The sequence below is a fragment of the Raphanus sativus genome, chromosome 7 (assembly GCF_000801105.2).
Source record: "Raphanus sativus cultivar WK10039 chromosome 7, ASM80110v3, whole genome shotgun sequence".
Taxonomy (NCBI): Eukaryota; Viridiplantae; Streptophyta; class Magnoliopsida; order Brassicales; family Brassicaceae; genus Raphanus; species Raphanus sativus.
In genome coordinates this window covers 2,669,867-2,690,512 of record NC_079517.1, presented here as the reverse complement: position 1 = coordinate 2,690,512, position 20,646 = coordinate 2,669,867, and the positions used below count along the sequence as shown (strand labels likewise).

The following is a 20,646-nucleotide window of genomic DNA, read 5'->3' as shown; positions in this document are numbered from 1 at the left end:
ATCAAATCTTCAGACCTACATAAATAAAGGTCACCAAAGCATTTGTGCACTCCATATGAGTCTTGCATCTCTCAACATCTCTAACGATCAAATATAGACATAATTCAAACACGTTATTAAACAACTTTTATAATTTACAGTTGAATCGCCACGGCTGTATAAAGGGAACCACCGGATACTCACTGTTACTGGAGATCTCGAGACGAGATTGAGAAGGGTAGCATCAAACTTAACCTTAGAGAACTGAGTACGATCGTAAATATGCACAAACATGGCTTGGAAAATATGAATCTCCGATCCATAATCGTAAAATCCGTGGTGGATAGTACACTCTATTATTTCGTGTACTTTATTTTTAGTAAGTACACCTTCCTAACTCTTTAACTTAGTTTAGGTTTGGCTTTATTTGAAACCTATTATGAGATTTGTTTTGTTTGAAATTAATAAATACCACTAATATATAGGAGTAATAGATTATTCCAATTAAAGTTGGATTTTAATTGATGTGATTTTATTTCCCTTTAATTGTCTATTGCATTTGCCAATTGTTTCCCACTATCTTTTGTCTTCAATTCATAAGTTTATCCTTATCTAAACAATTTTTTTCTTGTGTTAAAACACGATCAAAATACTTAATCACACATGACACATCAAACATTCATATGGATGATTGTGCTGTTTAATCGTTGTTATAGCAAAACTTATGAAATTTAGTTGATTCTCTGTGTGAATGGATCTAATATACAAATTTCACATGATGTCATAGTCGTATACATGGCGTTACGGAAGTGTGGTACATGTACTGATTTGGGGTTACTGGTCAATGCAAAAAGTCAACGTGGAAAAAGCACATTACCAAAACAAGGTCCGTATCCTTTGTCACACGTTCTCAAGTTTCTAAAACACCTCAAGATCCTCGGGAACAAAAAATATCTTTCTAAGTTCAAGTAATTTTATCTATGCATACATTTTAATAACGAGAAAATCAAGTACATCAGCTCATAGACGATTTGATTATCTCATTTTGTTTGTATGGTAAATAAAAAATGTTTTAAAATGATAATTAAGTGAATTTTTTTTTAATAACCAAGGGCATTTTCACCAAACTCTTTATTTTTTTAATGAGGTCTACCTTTAAAATAAGAGGACGAAGGAATGGTTCTCTAACATATGAAAGTATGCCGAAATAACCAATATCAGGCTCTATTTAGAAGAGCTAATCTAGTGGGGTACAATGAATTTGTCTCTCCCGATGCTAATACAAAAAATGTATTGAGGATTAGGCTACTTATCCTCTAGATTGTTATCCCATAGTGAAGCCATCGATCTTTGCGACATGTTGATATTTCCTTAGCTAGGTTCGGAGTGCCTCTAGCCCATATTTTATAGCTAAATACTACGGAAAGTATGATTAATATCGTCATATACATGTGTATGCAAATAGGCAGACAAGGTCATAAATTCTGCCATACAAATGCGATTCGTGAGACCACTTAGTAAATATCCATCCCTAACTTTTTAGGCCATTACTTAGTGGTTAGTTATAAGCAATCTTTCGATCACACATTTAGGTCAACTTGCAATATATGAACTTATATGCAATAGACATCGCCAAGTATTTTAATTTATTTTCCGAAAAAAGAAAGGCTACTGTTTGCAAGTATCACAAAAGAACATAGACAATTTAATCATGGACCTAAAATAATAACTCGTGCATTTTCCTCACCTTATTCTAGCTAAACTGTTCATATATAGTTGTGCATGGTCTGGTCCCAGATTGTTTTCAAAGTTATAGAACTTGACATGGTATAACAAAATTAGTTGTAAATTTAGAGCTAAAGGTCATTTGGTATATGAAATAATACATGACATGAAATACGAAGTTACCAAAACATGTCAGATACCAAAAGCACACCAGAGGATGTTTGACATCCAAATAATCTTTTATTATACAGATATTGATCATATTCGCTTGATTGTCTAATAAACCTAGAGCCTGATTCAGTTTCACATCATCTAATTATAATCTACAAAAAAAATTGATACATCTGAAATTCATATACGATCCATGTAAAAGAAATTGAGCCAATCACTTCACTGTAAAATATTTTCAATATTTTCCAATGTCTATTTATGATTTAGAACAATATGGGAGTGACAAAGACTTATAACTATTAAGATTGACCTTTCGGTTTTGATTTTGTTATAGAGATATAAACTCACATGTACATGGTCCAACAAAAAATATTTGCTACAATATATTATCTATGAGCATTGGTTGGAATATGAAGCAAACCATTACTATTAGGTACCTTATTAATGTTATGGTGCGTGGATTAAAAAGGAAAATAAGAAAAATCAAGAAAAAATGACCAAATCATAGCATTGAACAGTTTTGGCGAGTAAATTAACAATGCATTAGTCTATTAGAGGGTAGTTCTCATCATATGCATGCACATGGCAATATGGTGCTTCCTTCGTATAGACTCAAAATTTTATAATATAAAAGAAGTTGGTTAAAATACGAGCCAGCACTGAAGGTTCTTTGGTAAGGGGATCTAGTGGTTAATTAAAAAACATAATCACTTTGATACTCCCTAAGCATATAATCTTAATCTGCCTACCCAATACCGAACTCTTTTTACGAAGTATGCCTCATTGGCAAGTACTAAAATCAAAACATGATATATTGCTCGTTAACTACCAAGATTATGTTAAATATTTAAACTAAACCAACGATGTGTATATCTACATTTATCTGTTTACTAGTTGATTTTCCCGTGTTCATGCATGGATATAAATATTTATAAAATAAATATACTATAATAATTGATTGCATTATACTTTAATTTTAAATTAATTTATAATTTTATGCATAAATTATATTAATAATATTACATTAACTTAATTAGATATATGATTTTAGATATGTTATATCTAGTCAAAAAAATTTACAGTCGATTTAGTTATCATTTAGGTATATTAAGTTACATTTATTTCTCTGAATTCAACTATAATATTTTTATTTTAAATATATGAAAATTTTGATTAATTTTCATATTTACATTTATGTTGGTTGTTGTCTTCCTTAATTTTAATATAAACTAAAATTTATTTTAAATAATCTAAAAATGAAAATCATATTTATTTGGGTATTTTGATTATGGTTGTATTAAACTCCACATACATAAATATATATAAAGTAAATATTTATAATCATATTGAAAAAGTATGAAAAAATTATAATATTTATATTGTAATCAATATGCATAATATTTATAAATTATGAAAAAATTATGTTTTACATAAATTTTCATTCCCGCATATAAATGCGGGTGAGTCACCTAGATGAAAAAAATATACAAATATATATTTTTTCATCTAAGAAACAATAGATATAAAACAAGTATTTTATTATTTCAAAAGTATAATTTATGTTATTTAAAAATATTTTTAAAACAGGATATTACTATCTTGTGAAATTTCCTTTTTAATGAAATCGTATTATATATACATATATTTTTGTTTTTAAATTCGATTTTTTAAATTTGTAAATGTTTCATTTTTAATATATATATTATATGGAAAACTTCAAAAAGGAAACTAAATAAAAAAACAATAATAGTATTTAAATGTAATATTTTTAATTCATTAAGGGCATCAATGTAATCAACCACCGTAAGAGTTAACGTGAGTTCGACATATACGAAACTGACTTCTCAAATAATATTATAGAGATGAGACTATGAAGGATTCTAGAATGATTATAGGAATCTTTTCACTTTTGTGATTTGATTTTGTTTGCTGAAATTTGATCTGTTTAACATGTATGCCGTATGGGTTTTAATCAACACCACGAGTGTTTAATTAATTAGTATGTTTGGTTTAAAAGGAATCTTTACTCTATACCCCAACTAAGATTAGGGTTAGAGAAATAATTGTGTGTCTATCTAGACATCGTTCTGTGGACATGATAGACCATTAAGACATTCACCTTCATGTGCGGTTTAATTAATCTGTATAACAGTGAATAACATACATTGACCACATATAAAGCTTAGACTCCTCGATTTTGTTTCTAAAATATGAATATATTTGTCAAGTTGTTCCAATCATAGGGGCTTTCCCTTTTTATCTGCATCCACAAGCAAATTAAAAAGCGTCGCACAAGTTGATGTACCTTTGGATCTTCTTTACTTCATCTTCTCAATTAGTTAATTCATTGTATTTTGCGTTCGAAAGTATTTATTTCAAAACATGTGTGCGAAACGGAAATAAAGGCAAAACTGAGAAGCATGTAAAACACGTAATCACCATAAGCGCTTCTCAGCCAAAATGATGAAACTCTTTCTCTTATTTCTTTTCTTCTTCACTCTGAAAATTTATATTAAACTCAAAGAAAGTTATGTAGTGATAAAATTTTAGGTACCAAGATTCAAAATGTTACATTGATATATCAAGCCATTCAAAAAAGTTCGCGCTCACTAAAGAGAGATAGATACATCATTTAAATGATTGTAAGTGATGACCCTAATTTAAATGGTAAAATAAAAAACATAATACAGTATGTCATTTCTTATTAGTTTTTTTCCTCTATCTTATCTTCAACTGACATAGAAATTTTAAGTTAGTCTCTCCTTTTAAAAAGTGTTGTCGTCTTTGGTTATTTTATCCATACAAATAAAATAATACTCCCTCTGTTCGTTTTTAAATGACGTTCTACACATTTCACATAAAACAAGAAAGCTCGTACAATTCCCTTACTATCCTTGACCATTAATTAACGTAGAGAGCATGTAAGTTGAATTTGTTAACTATAATAATAATATAAAGGGTAAAAAAAGTCATTATCATTATATTTTGCCTAGTTTTCTGGACAGCGTCATCTATATTGGAACAAAATATCTACTTCAAAACGTCACTTAAAAACGAACGGAGGGAGTATGTACTACTATTATTTTTAAAACACTGATAAAAAGTATATTCCATAAATGCAGCAGGGAAATTCAGATGTAAAAGTGAGGGGTTCCTTCAGTACTTCACATGTCCATTGCCATCCTTCAACGTCACTTATACAAAATCTAAGTCAACGAGGAAATCTCGTCCGTAGGATGATGATGATTGTCATGATATCAAGATCATGATGATGGTCCTTGAAGTCATGGGCTCTCGCAACTCTTTCAGGTCTTGGGTTGCCTCCTTTGTCAGAGTTTTGAGAAACTCTTTATTCTCTTTTGGGGTTTATTATCAGAAACTAAAAGAAGAATAAAGAGGAAGAAATTTAGGAAACGTTGAAAAAAGGAGAGTAATTCCAGAAAGTTTGCACTAAAACATGAAAGAAAAACCAATATATAGAATTGTAGCGAATAGCAGGCCAGTAAAATTAAAGAAGCTCAAAAGCCAGTTGGGCTTGCTTTTGTATTCATTTCCAATGGACCCTTTCACTTTCTCTAGAATCCTAAGCCCATTTGATGATTTTTTTTAGAGAAAAAAAAACACTTTTCGACTCCTTCCACTAGTCAGTCATCAAACAAAAGAAGTAATACTATTCTCCACAGGCCATGGAATTATAAATGGTTTTCTAGTCAGATGCTAAATTAATTGTTTTAATTCGTCTCCCTTCTTGTTATTATTTTCTACCACTTTAGGAAATGAATAAGAAATTGCCATTAATTTTCATTATTGCTTCCAGTTTGTTCGTCTACGGTAAGATTGATCCTCTGGCAAAGTTGTGTTTGGTTTCCTCTTTTTGTTTTTCTTAATTCGTGTTTTTTTTTCTACTCTTTTTTGTGTTGGCAGGAGTGACGTCGAAGAACATAACCATAGAGAACAAATGCGATTACACCGTGTGGCCTGGAATATTCAACCGTCAGAATCGACTCTCTAACACCACTGGATTTGCTCTCGAGAAAGGAGAGTCGCGTGTTATCATTGTGGAGCCGCATTGGTATGGTGCTATATGGAGTCGAACGCTCTGCTCGAGAAACTCAACAGGAAAATTCTCATGCGCAACGGGAGACTGCGGCTCCGGTGAAATTGAGTGCTCCGGCCTATCCCCAAGGCCAATGAATACGACTCTAGCGGAGTTTCAAATGGACAACGAGGCTGTTGTTGTCTTCTACCGCGTCAATGTCGTCTACGGTTACAACCTTCCTTTGCTGGTGGTCCCACAGAGAATTCTCTCCGGTCTAGAAAAAGTATGCACCAGGGTAGGTTGTGATGTCGTTAACCTGAACCAGGCTTGTCCGTATGAGCTTATGGTCGTCGATGCCGAGGAACGGCCAATAGCATGCACTAACCCGTGCGGGGCATCAGGTTGCATGCCGTCTTCTTACTCGGAAAGCTTCAAGGTCCCGTGTCCTGAAGCTACTTTCGACTTTAGTGACGACAACTACGTGGCATGCACAGGCTCCACCGACTACGTCATCACGTTTTGCCCTTCCTTCACACCAGTCCCCACGAGGTAAAGTTCCATTCCGTTTTTTAAGTCTCATATCTTGTGGTGGTGGGGTCGATTCCGTTGAACACCACACGGCTTCAAGCCTCCAATCTTGACCAGTAGTTGTAAGCCAATTTGTATTTGTGTTTTTTTCAGCAACTTTTTTTCCTTTGAAAAGACTAAAAGTGTTTTCGTTTTACTTTTGTTTAATAACTTATCTCATTCATGCTGCAAAGTATAAATTTCATATATTTACTTTATATAAGTAGATAATATTAAGTTATTGAAATAATTGTTTTCGTTATTAAAATGACTAAAATAATTTTTTTTTTAAATCAAACTTCACTATAAAATATTTAGTTGATAAATCTAAAACAGTTTTTTTAAGAATCACAGCATTTTTTGGGCAATACAAGAACTAAAAAAAATTATAGTTAACTTTTATTATATTTATTATATACATTAAATTTTAAATAAATATATAATATGTGTCACCAGTTAAAAATGTTTTTGGATCTGCCAATGTACAGCTGACTAATATATATAGAAGACTTGAACGACTGTTTAAACCATAGACATTTGTATGACCTATTAACATAATCAGAATTATTTGATTCCACCCCATAACATTTCTCAGCAATAACTTATGTTAATGGTCTGGTTCCTGATATATGAATCATTTTATTAAGAGAGTACTGTATGTATTCATCCAACATTTCGACACGCAAATAATTTTGATGGTAAACTGATACATGTACATATTTATGCTACTCGCTTGAAGACGCGTAAAAAGTGAAACAAAAATTGAAACATTTGGATTCACCAATGAAACTACACCACGAGCAAAACGTAAGTATACTAATTGATTTCTTCGTCATACAAAGATTAACGTGTTTGTTTGGCTTTGTTAACCATTAATATTGTTTTGATACATGAAGATGATGATAAGTCTCCATTGAAGGTTAAAGTCATAATCGGTAACATCCCTTCGCTCGCTCCAACCATAATGTTACAATACTCTTTATCTTACTTGTGTACATGAATACATATATAAGTTTTTAGCCTTCTTCTTCTTACAGGAATCTCAGCAGCAGCTTTACTTGTGATGATCATTATTCTTGCTGTGAGCACAGTAGTGGTGAGAGCAAAGAATGCTAGAAGAAAGAGTGACTGGAGCGGCCAAAACATTGAAGCAATCGTAATGTTGAAACGATATAGTTATGCCAAAGTCAAGAAGATGACAAACTCATTCTCCCATGTTCTTGGGAAAGGAGGATTTGGAACAGTCTACAAAGGAAAACTACTCGATGGAAGCGGTACAGATGTTGCTGTGAAGGTTTTGAAGGATTCAAAGGGCAATGGAGAAGAGTTCATCAATGAAGTAGCTAGCATGAGTAGAACCTCTCATGTTAATATCGTTTCTCTACTTGGATTCTGCTATGAAGGAAGCAAAAGAGCTATAATCTATGAGTTTATGCCAAATGGGTCCCTCGACAAATATATCTCCGAGAGCATGTCATCGAAGATGGAATGGGAAACTTTATATAGCATAGCTGAAGGTGTTGCTCGAGGTCTAGAGTACTTGCACAACCGTTGTGTGTCAAGGATTGTGCATTTTGATATAAAGCCACAAAACATACTCATGGACCAAGATCTTTGTCCGAAGATTGCAGATTTTGGACTTGCTAAGCTTTGCAAAAAGAAAGAAAGTATCATCTCGATGCTCAACGCAAGAGGGACCATAGGGTACATTGCTCCCGAAGTGTTTTCAAAAAGCTTGGGAGGAGTTTCTCATAAGTCGGATGTGTATAGTTTTGGAATGGTGCTCCTCGAGATTGTTGGAGCAAAGAATAGAGAAATACCTGAAAAGTCTGGATCTAATAATAGTTCAATGTATTTTCCGGATTGGATTTATAAAGATCTTGAGAGGGAAGGATGTTGGATAAGCTTCAAAAGAGCTTACTTAGACAATAAGTTATTCATTAAGATAAGTAGAATAACAATAGGATTAGGATTAAGTTATGTTCCTAGTTCAAGTTGTAATAGGTCAAGATAAGAGCCTATATAAAGAGATCAAAGTTGTAAGAGATATCTTAAGAAGTTAAGAATATATAAAACGAAGAACAGTTTTATAATCCAAGCTTGCATACATACGTTTTGATCTTGGTGACTATATTTGCATAAATATTATAGCTCGGGGAGCTTAAAGCAAGCTCCCCGAGCTTGGAACACGAAGCTTGATCAAGTATTAAAGAAGCTCAGGTTCAGAAAATGCAGCAAAGAAAGCTCTGTATATCGACGAGAGGACAAAGATACTCTGCTTATTATAGCTATATACGTGGATGATCTTTTTGTTACAGGGAACTCTGTGAAAGAGATAAAAGAATTTAAACGGTCAATGTCGCAGCAGTTTGAGATGTCTGATCTAGGCGTGTTGACTTACTATCTCGGAATGGAAGTAGAGCAAAGTCCACGAGGCATTACAATCAAGCAAGAAGCATATGCATTGAGGATACTAAAGGAAGCTGGATTAGATGATTGCAACTCAGTTAATATACCAATGGAATTTGGTTTGCAATTCTCTAAAGCACTAGATGAACCGGAGATTGACGCAACCTTATACAGAAGAAGGATAGGATGCTTAAGATACTTGATGCATTCAAGACCCGACTTAGCATTCTCTATAGGAATCTTAAGTAAGTATATGCATTCTCCACGAAAGTCTCATGGTGACGCATTGACGAAGGTGTTAAGATATCTAAAGGGAACTCAAGGCTACGGTTTGGTGTTCAAGCGTGGAGGATCACAGAAGCTCGTTGGTTTCAGTGATAGTAGCCATAACACTGATCCAGATGACAGTAGAAGCACAACTGGCCATTTGTTTTGTCTCGGAGATACACCAATATCTTGGTGCTCGCAGAAACAAGATGTGGTAGCTCTGTCCTCATGTGAAGCTGAATACATGGCGGCAACAGAGGCGGCTAAACAAGCTATCTGGCTTCAGGAGTTAGTGAGTGAAATCACAGGAAGAAAGATCGAGAGGACACTGGTTCGTGTGGATAACAAGTCTGCCATAGCTTTGGCAAAGAATCCAGTACTTCACCGGCGAAGTAAACACATCCATAAGCGTTTTCATTTCATCAGGGAATGTGTAGAACGAGAGCTGATCGACGTCGAGCATATACCCGGAACAGAACAGAAGGCGGACATTCTAACTAAGGCACTAGCAAAGATCAAGTTCAAAGAGATGAGGGATTTGATTCAAGTTCAAGATTTAAGCAAAGGAGCTTTGAAGCTTAGAAGGGAGAATGTTGGATAAGCTTCAAAAGAGCTTACTTAGACAATAAGTTATTCATTAAGATAAGTAGAATAACAATAGGATTAGGATTAAGTTATGTTCCTAGTTCAAGTTGTAATAGGTCAAGATAAGAGCCTATATAAAGAGATCAAAGTTGTAAGAGATATCTTAAGAAGTTAAGAATATATAAAACGAAGAACAGTTTTATAATCCAAGCTTGCATACATACGTTTTGATCTTGGTGACTATAAAGGAACCATGAGAGATGAAATGACGGACGAAGAAGATAAATTAGTGAAGAAAATGGTGTTGGTGGGTTTATGGTGTATTCAAACAAATCCATGTGATCGTCCATCGATGAACAGAGTCGTTGAAATGTTAGAGGGAAGTCTAGAGGCTTTGCATGTTCCACCTAAGCCTCTCTTAGGTTCGCCCACAGTAATTGTCTCAGGGTCTGTTGAAGAGAGTCAAGAGACTTCAAGCTTGCCGACATCAAGCCAGCTAGAGAGAAGAACTCTTTCACCTTGCCAAGATACTCCTAACTCTCCCAAAAAGGTGGTTTCAGATATTGTAGATGAGAGCCAATCTTCCAAAACTCATGTTTGATCATTTTGTTGAACTTTTACATTGTATATTTCAACTGCGTAAAAGACCAAATATTATTTCGCGTAGCCTAATTAAGATCTCATCAGAGAACTTATTTTTATGTTTCGTGAAAAAATATTCTGTATATATCTATTTAGTTGTTGTTTGTCAACGTATAAACTAATTATTGCTTGTACATTCTGCTTCTTAGCTGTAAACTTTCACAAGGATATGCAAATCATTTGATGGTACAGAAAGGTTAGGGATAAACTAGAATAAGAAAATATACATCTTGCATAATGGCCTGCCTCTATGATTCAGATGGTAGTGTACGTATAAATACCTATATATATATATATATATATATATATATATATATATATATATATACAAAAGAATGGGCTGTCATTGTTATCATTCTCGAGATTCCAGACTCTTGATCATATGAATAAATCTTTTTTTGGGGACAAAATCATATGAATAAATCTAAATATATACAACTGTAAAAAACCATTTATATAAGGAAAAAAAAACATAAATGGTTACAAACGCGTTAAACCAAAACAACAGAAAAATACCGGTAAATTTCTGTTAGTGATGCACCAGCGACTTAACCGCCACACGCGCCTACCATAACTTCATGTGTCATTCTCACCACACATTGTCTTACACGTGGTGTATATAAATATACATGAACTTGTGTGTAATCTCCTTGTTCCTCTGTTTCTCTGCCTTCACTTGCGGCTTATCGTAGAAGAAGAGGAAACAAAACCAGAAACAAGGTAATTTTTAAAAAAAGAATCTACTCTTGAGTGGTTCACAAGTATCTAAATATATTAACGACCTGTTTTAGAAAAAAAAAAGCTAAGGATAAAGATTGTTAGATATTCAAGTATCGGCGGGCAGAATTAACTCGCCGGAAAATGGGGAAAGCTAGAGGACTTAACAGCGGTGGTGGAGAGAGCTCTCTCGGTTACCTATTTGGATCCGGCGAGGCTGTTCCCAAACCAAACAAGCCCGCCGCTAACACCAGCTTTACCACTACCACTACAACAACAACCACCACCAACGGGGCTGGAGGCAGACCCACGACCACCACCACGACAAACACTATCTCCAGAGATAAAAACAAGACGGAGAAGGAGGAGAAGAAAGATATGTCGGCAGGTGTGAGAGGAAGCCCTAATAATTACTTGAGAACAGAGGGACAAAACTGTGGCAACTTCCTCACGGTAATAATAACACATTGAGTTTATTTATTAATAATTAGGATAAAAATGTGGACTTTTATGTATATGTATGAGAAACAGGATCGACCGTCGACGAAGGTGCATGCTGCACCAGGTGGAGGATCTTCTCTGGGTTACTTATTTGGATCTGGATCTGGCAAATGATTTTGACTTTGCATGACGACCCTCTGCATTTTTTTACCGTTGAAAAAAGTGTAAAAAAAATTTGTAACTTTATTTTCCATCTTTGAAACTGGTGATCGATTGTGTGTTCGTGAGAATTGTTCTGGATTTTTCATGTGTTCCTGACAAGAAGGATTTGTCAATATATGGTTCAAAGACCTTTCTCGATCTCTAGACATCTCGAGAATGTCTTTCTACAAAAACATTCGTTGGTTAAACCTTGATTATCTCCAAGATATATCCTGAACTTACCAATCAGCCCCTCCGTCACCATCTCATTGACTTATTCAAGAGCTTTGGTCCAATGTCTTGGGCTACTTCACTATTTGTATGTTTTCTCTTTGAAGATTCATCTCATCATGTTATATCATGTTTGTCTTACTCTATCGATCGAAGAAAAGAACTAAGTGAAACCATTTAATTGCGTTTCTTCCGCATAATTTGTTTCCATGTATAAAAAACAGTGAATCTAAGAGAAGTATAAAAAGAACACTTCTTCATCCATCATCTTAAACAACTTCTCCTAATGACATCAATTCTATATTTGCATTCTTGCAAAGTGATTTTCAGCTGCTCTGATCTTTCAAACACAATTTTGACGGCCGTTGGATGGAATAAACGTTTTTTTCCCTCTTAGGACAAAGCTTGCAGCCTGGCGGGTAAGTACGAAACCACAAATTTTGAAATACTACTAAGAATGCATCATGTAAGTAACATGTTTATATTGTTTCATGAGAGCTATTGACCGGAGAAAGACGATGCGACAGAGCTAAGCTAGTACAATAACGTTTTATATTGGGACGGAATAAGCGCATTACTCTAGGCCCAGTATAGGCCCATTTTAATGTATTTATATTACGCGTTTCATTAGCCCAGAAACTTTAATAAATTGCTCTGCTTCTTAAGAATTGGGTGTTAAGCTCATGGTTATTAGTTCAAATGATATTGTAAGGTATATATCCGCCTGTCCGTTTCATTGTGTTTTCTTCTACAATCTGTAACTATTAATAGGAATAGAAACAAGGGTAAGAAATTTAATAATGCATCATTGAAAATACTTAAGTAATTAATATTTATGAAATAATTATGAAGTGTCCATTAGTGATGGTGCATCACCTACGTGCATGTACTATCTCTATATGATAGTTACATGATTTTTGCAATTATGATAGACGACGTGCACCGACGAGCGTTCCACGATCACGACGTACTGATTACGGTCCACGTCGTAAGGATTACGCTTCAAGTTCTTTATAAATTTTGTTTTGTTTAATTTTATGTTTATCAATGTATGTTTATTATCAAACGAGTCGAATCTAAAGCGAATCAATAAAGAATTATGACTTAGTTATATCCTATTTTGTCGACATTTATGATTTTATGTCCTTATATATTTATGAACTTCGGTTCAAAGGAAAGCTAAACGTTGAGGACTTTAACATATACCTCCCCACATTCACATGCACAATTCCTTCGTTATGTAGCAAAGTTGCAGAGCATTTATCAAGTTGTCAGTTTGTAAACTGTACTATATTTCATCTTAACTATTTACTTTTCTTCAGTTGTTCTGTAAAGTAAACGTGTAAGATGGTCAAGGAGTATTACATTCGAGTCAACAAAATTTATTTATTGCTCAATTTCTTAGATCCAATTCCATTTGAATAAGCACAACTGTTAATAATAACTCTAAACAAATAAATTAAAAACCTGTAAATACACTAACAATAAAAAAACCCTGTAAATACATACAAATAAGCAAATAAAGTCAAACTTTACAACAAAATGAAGGATATAAGTTTTAATTCGCAGGAATCAGATTATAGTATACTTAGTTGTTTTATTTTAAAACTAAAATATTTTAACAAAAAAAAAATTAAAACTAAAATATGATTAAACACTATTAAGGATTAGAATGGATCATATACACACATGTTACTATTCAACATTGAAAAAGATCTGATTATTAGTTTATTTTGTCAACTAGGAATTGATTAATATTCGAATATTCGGTAGCATCATCACAAATATGTTTCCAAATTTTATCTATAAATCAATTATATTAACTAAATCACAAAGATTTTAACAAAACCTAATTATACGGAAATATCAAAAAGACAGGACACAAAATTCACTTTACAGCCCAACAGCTTTTGGATCGCACACATCTGAACGCGAACAAAAGTCTTTATAAACAGAGACTTTAGGTTTCTTCATACACTTAAAAAAAACACACACACCTCATCACCACCGACCCGATCCGATCTCATCACACTCACACACCATGGTTGACCCGGCGAACACCGTTGGAATTCCGGTGAATCCGACGCCGCTGCTGAAAGACGAGCTCGACATCGTGATCCCAACCATCCGAAACCTCGATTTCCTCGAGATGTGGAGGCCCTTTCTCCAGCCGTACCATCTCATCATCGTCCAGGACGGAGATCCCACGAAGAAGATCCACGTCCCCGAGGGTTACGACTACGAGCTCTACAACAGGAACGACATTAACCGTATCCTCGGCCCCAAAGCTTCTTGCATCTCCTTCAAGGACTCTGCTTGCCGTTGCTTTGGCTACATGGTCTCTAAGAAGAAGTACATCTTCACCATTGATGACGATTGCTTCGTAAGTCCTCGGCCTTTTTAGGTTCCAGATCTGCTTTTTTTTTTACTAAATCTGACAGATCTTAGGTTCGATTGTGTAATTCAATGTTCTGTTACCAGATCCGTAGATCCACTGATGAGTCTTGGTTCTGTCTCTACTTGTGTAACCAGATTTGTTAAGTTGTTGTTGGTCTGGTCTCTATGTGTCATTATAGATAACTTTACGATATGGTTGGCATGTCGTGGTCCTGCGACGTAACGTTCTGTTTATTTTTATTTATGTTCTTGTTGGAAAGTTAATGGCTTTGATATTTATTTGTTTGGTCGCTTGTCTCATTTGACGTGTATATGTATATTAGGTTGCTAAGGATCCATCTGGGAAAGCAGTGAACGCTCTTGAGCAACACATCAAGAATCTTCTCTGTCCATCGACTCCATTGTTCTTCAACACCTTGTATGATCCTTACCGTGAAGGTGCTGACTTCGTTCGTGGATACCCTTTCAGTCTTCGTGAAGGTGTTACCACTGCTGTTTCCCATGGTCTCTGGCTCAACATCCCTGACTACGACGCCCCTACCCAACTCGTCAAGCCTAAGGAGAGGAACACTAGGTGATCATTTTATTTATTTATTTATTTATTATTATAAGTTAATCTATTTGCTAAACATTTTTTTTTTGATATATGATGTCAGGTATGTGGATGCTGTGATGACCATCCCAAAGGGAACACTTTTCCCAATGTGTGGTATGAACTTGGCTTTCGACCGTGATTTGATTGGACCAGCTATGTACTTTGGTCTCATGGGTGATGGTCAGCCTATTGGTCGCTACGACGATATGTGGGCTGGTTGGTGCATCAAGGTATTAATTAGAACTCAAAACCGTCTTTAATGAATGTTAAATGAAACACATGGTCACCTAATTTTTTTTTTTTTTTTGTAATAGGTGATATGTGACCACTTGGGGTTGGGAGTGAAGACCGGTCTGCCATACATATACCACAGCAAAGCGAGCAACCCGTTTGTGAACCTGAAGAAGGAATACAAGGGAATCTTCTGGCAGGAGGATATCATTCCTTTCTTCCAGAACGTGAAGCTATCTAAGGAAGCAACCACTGTTCAGCAATGCTACATTGAGCTCTCAAAGATGGTCAAAGAGAAGCTGAGCTCCCTAGACCCCTACTTTGACAAGCTTGCAGACGCCATGGTCACATGGATTGAAGCTTGGGATGAGCTTAACCCACCAGCTACTGCTTGAGCAAACCAAAAAAAGACCACCGCAGTTTTGGTTATTTTTTTTAGCTCAAATTATCTTTTCTATATTTTTGGATTTTATGAAGTTCGCTTTTGTTTAGTTGTTACTTATCACCACTTTCTCATCATCCACCTGTTTATTTATAAACAGTGGTGGATTTGTAGTGCTATTTATGCTTCTTTTTTTTTTGCTATTCCTCCCAACTTTTTTTTCTTCCTTGTTTCATTAATAAAAGCACTTCGCATGATTATTTCTTCCAATGTTACTAATCAACTTTCTCACTTGGGTTAGATTGACAAGCCCATTAAAAATACTTTGGGCCTGTCACCCTCTATAACTCAGAGGAAATCTAGGTTTTCTAAACAAGACGTACCTAAATATCTAAGTAGGTGGCTTACTCGTTGATAAAGAAGTATTGTGAATTGTAAAGTATCATGGAGAATGATAAATGATGTAGTATTCCTCACATCCTGTTACGGTCAGGCGGACAAGAAGCTGGACATATATCTGATCCCATGAATTTTGATAAACACACTACGAGGGAAAAGAAGCCATATACCCACTAAAAGTATAGAACTTCAGCATACACATTTGAAGAGTGGGTCATGGTTCGGTCTTCCAATAATCATGGAAGAGTTTACACATCCGATGCACTACTCACCGAACAAGTGAGTTTATTTTGGCACTGTGGTAGTGTAAAATATCATATGATCAAATTCTTTCTCATTGCTTTACCATTGTACTTCTAAATGTTAAGTTTGTAGTTCTTTACTTTTTTTTTTTGTGAACTTGGGAACTTATCTGCAGCTTTTGGTTACGTCTGCGGTGTACATGATCCAACGAGTAAACAAAGACATTCGATACCGAACATCAGACAATACATTACCAATCTGCACACTGTTTTCTGACATATTCACTATCCTGCTGAGTTCACTTTTTTTCCTTCCAACCATACATATCGCCAGCCCTTGGGCAAGCCCATTGATATGCTATTATGGCCCTTTTTAATTTAACGCGTCTGGTGTCTATATATATGGAGCTAGAGAGATTTACTAGGGTTAGATCTAATCTTAGGACGCTTTTAACTAAAACCTATATATAAAAGATTGTTTAACCTATGCCTCTCTTTCAAAACGATTGATAGACGGAGAGAGATATATATTTAGGGCTTAGAAACAAGCATAATGATGATGATCACACGTAGCAAAAAGAATAAAACCACCGTGACCATTAATCCACAGGCCTCAAGCTATGATGTACTCCCTCTGGACTTGGTGATGGAGATTATTGGGAGATTGCCTGTGAAATCCATAGCTAGGTTTCTTCTAGTATCCAAGTTATGGGCTACAACCATCCGCAGTCGAGATTTTAATAAATCTTTCCCGCTTGGATCTTTTAATTCGTCTCAACCTCGTTTCCTAATCGCGTTAAGTGTTGTAGTTAGAGGAGAATATATGGGTAAAGAAGATTGGTACTTCTTCTCGTCGTCTTCTTTCCTCTCGCGCTCATCATGTCCACTACCAAATTCTTATCAGAGGATAGAGTTCCGTTCGAATTACGTGAATGGATTAATATGCATCGGATGTGGTCAAGAACAATTCATAGTTAACCCCACCACCGGTAAGTCCACAGCTTTACCTAGAGTCAAAACCAATAGAATACTCGCAAGAAGTTTTTTCGGATATGATTCAGTTAGTGATGAGTATAAAGTATTGTGCATGACGCAAGCAATTATTGGTCGTAATTCTAAAGGGTCATCGTCTGAGCATCAAGTATTCACACTGGGAGATAAGAACAAATCATGGAGAATGTTAAAATGTAGCATCATCCCTCACCGTCCTTGTTCTAACGGGTTGTGCATGGATGGTGTTATATATTATGCTGCTAAAACGGGCACGGGACACAGCTTAATGAGATTTGATTTGAGATCTGAAAAGTTTCATCTTATTACCGGAGTACCAGCAGAGATTGCACTAACCCCGGGTCCGTATAGTAGTTACGTTATGATTTTTAATTACCAAGGGAAAGTAGCAATACCCAATAATACATCAACATCCACGTTTCATGTGTGGGTTATGGATCAAAATGCTGAAGATAAAGAACAGAAATGGTTGAAGAAAGTTAATTTCAGTGTTGAACCTGGGAAGAATTTATTTAATTGTCCTCATGTATACATCAAAGGCATCACTCAGACGACGGGTGAGTTTATTATGGTACCATACAGCTACTACTCTGGTGATGTTTATGTTGTCCTTTACAACCACTACACTGATACCTTCAGAAAAATTAAGGTCCTAGGCGACGCAGCGTATGACGTCAAGCGTCATCGGGGGACAGGAATTTTCATTTCGGATTACATAGAGAGTGTTCGGTTTTTGTAGAATATGTCACAGCTTTTATGATATCTGATACCATACTTTGTTTTTTTTTTAACCTTTGATTAGTATTAATTACTTCATAAACTACGATCACCATATTTTCTAAAACCAGCTGGACTTTTAATGTGTCTGCTTGCTTCTTGATCTATATAAGTAGTAACAAATAAAATAGAACTTTTGTTGTTGAATGTCTGGAATACATCATGAAGGTGTTATCAACTCATCACTGCTGTTTTCCCATGGTCTCTGGCTTAACATCCCTGATTACGATGCACCGACTCAACTCGTCAAGCCTAAGGAGAGGAATCCCTGATTACATTCACATGGATTGAAGCTTGCGATGAGATTAATCCACCAGCTGCTACAGCAGCAAATGCCGAAGCTTGATCAGTGCTATGAGACAAAAAATATTCCTACCATGCACAGTTGTGGTTACTGTTTACACTTTTGGGTAGTTGTCATCAATCGTCATGATCAATTCTTTCACATTGTGCTTATAAATGATTGGTTGTAGTTTTTTTTTTTTTTTTGATTAATCAGGTGTTGACCCCTTCGGGGCCCACCACCTAGGCCCGGCGCCAGCCTGCGTCTGTACCGGTTAAGGTCCTGGACACGCTTCTCCGCCCGAGTTTCGAACCCGCGTTTCCTCAGCCGAAGCTTCGGGGTACCACTGGACTAATGATTGGTTGTAGTTCTTTACTTCTATTTACGTTTTAATTGATGGATAATTATGCTACTGTTATATGGACAAGTTGACAACTAACAATTATAGATGCCATGTCGACTACACCATAATCGTTTAATGAGATCTACTAAATTTTGACCCGCCCTTCCAAAGGGCGGGTATATATTTTATTTAAATTTTCTTTGAGAAATTTTATTCTGATATTTATGCTTTTTGTAATCATATATGTGCCTAATATTAACTTAATTTAATATAATTTTTGATAACTATAGTCATAAGCATTTCAGAAACTATTTTTAAACTTTATTACTAAAATTTGTAACATATTATATCTTTTATTGGTTACCTAACATATTTAGTCAAAAATATTCCTGCCCAAAAATCATACTCGGAATCGAGCCAAAAATCAAAGTCTCATACCCTGTTAGACCTAGTCTATATAGTCAAACGGTTCTAAAATGCTATGTCATGCCTAAACTTATAGACTAACTGATTGATGTAAGTAAATCAATACTATTAAATTTGATCCGCCCTTAGAAGGACATGTATATTTTTGTTTTAAATTTAGTTTTCATATTTTTGTTTTCTTTGTGAATATATTTGTATTTTTCTTTGTAATTATATATGTGAATAAATTTTAATTAAAATATATTTTATTAAATAATAACAATTTAAAAATTAATTCGGTATATGTTCGATTAGGGCTGGGTTACTGGTCGAAACCACCCCCGTCAACCAGCTGATTTCAATTTGTCATGGTCAAAAAATCTGACCCGCACAACCCGCAAAAAAAAAAAATTGTACCCCTTCCGCTTAAAATTACAGTTATTCGCAGTTTATATTTTGATTGTTTGACCATAAAAAATATTTCAATTATTTTGACAAATTAATAGAATAGATATATTATTTTGACAAATTAATAGAATAGATATATAATATTGCTTTTAGATTTTATGAAATTTAAATTAGATATGAATTTTAGGATTAGTTAAATAATTTAAACTTCGAATCCGAGCCGAAATTTAAAAATCTCCGAGTGAAACTGAAATGTTTAACCTTGAATATCTGAAACTCGAATAGTTCTAAAGTCTCATACTCTATTAGATCTGGTTTATATACTCGAACGCTTCTTAAAGTATTATATCAGAAAACCAAATATTTTTTTTGAACAATATTTAAAAATAGTTCTTAATATATTTTGTTAAGTATATGTATACATGTAAATGAGTTAATATTATCTTCACTAATTTTAAATAAAATCACATTTAATAAATATTTTAATTGAATAAGCTATTTAAAATCTGTTAAACTAAAAGAATTTATATGAATATTTTTTTAAATCCATTTAAACTCGTTATCAAAAATACAATGGTGAATAAAATAGTGGATACGTCTAATATATGGTTGAAGATAAGAAAACAAATGATTAAAATTCATGTGAAAAGTTTTTTTGTAATTTAATTCATGTAGAAAGTTTACAAAAGAAAAAAAAGTTTGTTGATAATACCAAACGGTTATTAAAAGGGAGTTGGAATTATAACTCGTGGCTTTTATTTCTGATTGTCCACTAAGTCAAAAGTAGTTATATATATATACTTTACCACTCAAATAATTACATATACATAATTTTTTTGGACACAACTTTTATTAATATGGCACACTTCAACTTTAATAGTATTGACTAGATTTTGACCCGCCCTTAAAAGGGCGGGTATATGTTTTGTTTTATATTTTTTTGAAATTTAATTTTTATATTTGTAGTTTTTAGTTATTTTTGTACTTTTTATTGTATAATATTTTTAATATAATTAATAAAAAATTAATCTATTCTATTAATTTAGCATCATGATTCATGACCAATTGATAAAAAGTTATATCCAACTACTTTTTATTTATATTACCTACTTAAAAAATAAATCATATTATAACCATAACCACTTTTATTAATCAAATACGTATCTCATATCAAGAATTCTCGGACCCATTTTTTAAAA

At 34.3% G+C, this 20,646-nt stretch overlaps 4 protein-coding genes across 6 annotated transcripts; all 4 read left to right on the top strand.

Moving 5' to 3' along the window:
• Positions 1 to 5,531: 5,531 nt before the first annotated feature.
• On the top strand, positions 5,532 to 8,939 carry LOC108817019 (PR5-like receptor kinase). The gene is made up of 5 exons (XM_018589599.2): positions 5,532 to 5,706; positions 5,800 to 6,463; positions 7,221 to 7,288; positions 7,378 to 7,416; positions 7,519 to 8,939. Exons 1-5 carry the CDS (start codon positions 5,652 to 5,654, stop codon positions 8,493 to 8,495), a joined length of 1,803 nt encoding a protein of 600 aa, XP_018445101.1. The 5' UTR covers positions 5,532 to 5,651; the 3' UTR covers positions 8,496 to 8,939.
• Positions 8,940 to 10,893: 1,954 nt separating this feature from the next.
• Positions 10,894 to 11,952, top strand: LOC108816411 (protein SPIRAL1-like 4). 3 transcript variants are annotated; one of them, XM_018588990.2, is made up of 3 exons: positions 10,894 to 11,104; positions 11,207 to 11,554; positions 11,633 to 11,952. In XM_018588990.2, exons 2-3 carry the CDS (start codon positions 11,246 to 11,248, stop codon positions 11,714 to 11,716), a joined length of 393 nt encoding a protein of 130 aa, XP_018444492.1. In that variant the 5' UTR covers positions 10,894 to 11,104; positions 11,207 to 11,245; the 3' UTR covers positions 11,717 to 11,952. The 3 variants fall into 3 exon arrangements, with proteins under 3 accessions (XP_018444492.1, XP_018444490.1, XP_018444491.1); XM_018588989.2 differs by having other exon boundaries at positions 10,895 to 11,104; positions 11,176 to 11,554; XM_018588988.2 differs by having other exon boundaries at positions 10,894 to 11,554.
• A 1,981-nt stretch (positions 11,953 to 13,933) lies between these two features.
• Positions 13,934 to 15,836, top strand: LOC108818070 (UDP-arabinopyranose mutase 2). The gene is made up of 4 exons (XM_018590926.2): positions 13,934 to 14,357; positions 14,695 to 14,945; positions 15,028 to 15,196; positions 15,281 to 15,836. The coding sequence occupies exons 1-4, from the start codon at positions 14,016 to 14,018 to the stop codon at positions 15,590 to 15,592; spliced, it is 1,074 nt and encodes a 357-aa protein (XP_018446428.1). The 5' UTR covers positions 13,934 to 14,015; the 3' UTR covers positions 15,593 to 15,836.
• Positions 15,837 to 16,669: 833 nt separating this feature from the next.
• On the top strand, positions 16,670 to 18,051 carry LOC108818068 (putative F-box protein At5g15670). The gene is made up of 2 exons (XM_056990816.1): positions 16,670 to 17,209; positions 17,342 to 18,051. The coding sequence occupies exons 1-2, from the start codon at positions 16,774 to 16,776 to the stop codon at positions 17,968 to 17,970; spliced, it is 1,065 nt and encodes a 354-aa protein (XP_056846796.1). The 5' UTR covers positions 16,670 to 16,773; the 3' UTR covers positions 17,971 to 18,051.
• The last annotated feature ends 2,595 nt before the right edge of the window (positions 18,052 to 20,646 follow it).

Excerpts from the sequence above, each read along its gene's own strand:
- LOC108817019 (XM_018589599.2), top strand. The coding sequence starts at position 5,652 with ATGAATAAGAAATTGCCATTAATTTTCATTATTGCTTCCAGTTTGTTC. Across the intron at positions 5,707-5,799 it reads TTCCAGTTTGTTCGTCTACG|GAGTGACGTCGAAGAACATA; the intron begins GTAAGATTGATC and ends TTGTGTTGGCAG. Across the intron at positions 7,289-7,377 it reads AACTACACCACGAGCAAAAC|ATGATGATAAGTCTCCATTG; the intron begins GTAAGTATACTA and ends TGATACATGAAG.
- LOC108816411 (XM_018588990.2), top strand. The coding sequence starts at position 11,246 with ATGGGGAAAGCTAGAGGACTTAACAGCGGTGGTGGAGAGAGCTCTCTC. Across the intron at positions 11,555-11,632 it reads ACTGTGGCAACTTCCTCACG|GATCGACCGTCGACGAAGGT; the intron begins GTAATAATAACA and ends TATGAGAAACAG.
- LOC108818070 (XM_018590926.2), top strand. The coding sequence starts at position 14,016 with ATGGTTGACCCGGCGAACACCGTTGGAATTCCGGTGAATCCGACGCCG. Across the intron at positions 14,358-14,694 it reads CCATTGATGACGATTGCTTC|GTTGCTAAGGATCCATCTGG; the intron begins GTAAGTCCTCGG and ends TATGTATATTAG. Across the intron at positions 15,197-15,280 it reads GGGCTGGTTGGTGCATCAAG|GTGATATGTGACCACTTGGG; the intron begins GTATTAATTAGA and ends TTTTTGTAATAG.
- LOC108818068 (XM_056990816.1), top strand. The coding sequence starts at position 16,774 with ATGATGATGATCACACGTAGCAAAAAGAATAAAACCACCGTGACCATT. Across the intron at positions 17,210-17,341 it reads CATAGTTAACCCCACCACCG|GGTCATCGTCTGAGCATCAA; the intron begins GTAAGTCCACAG and ends GTAATTCTAAAG.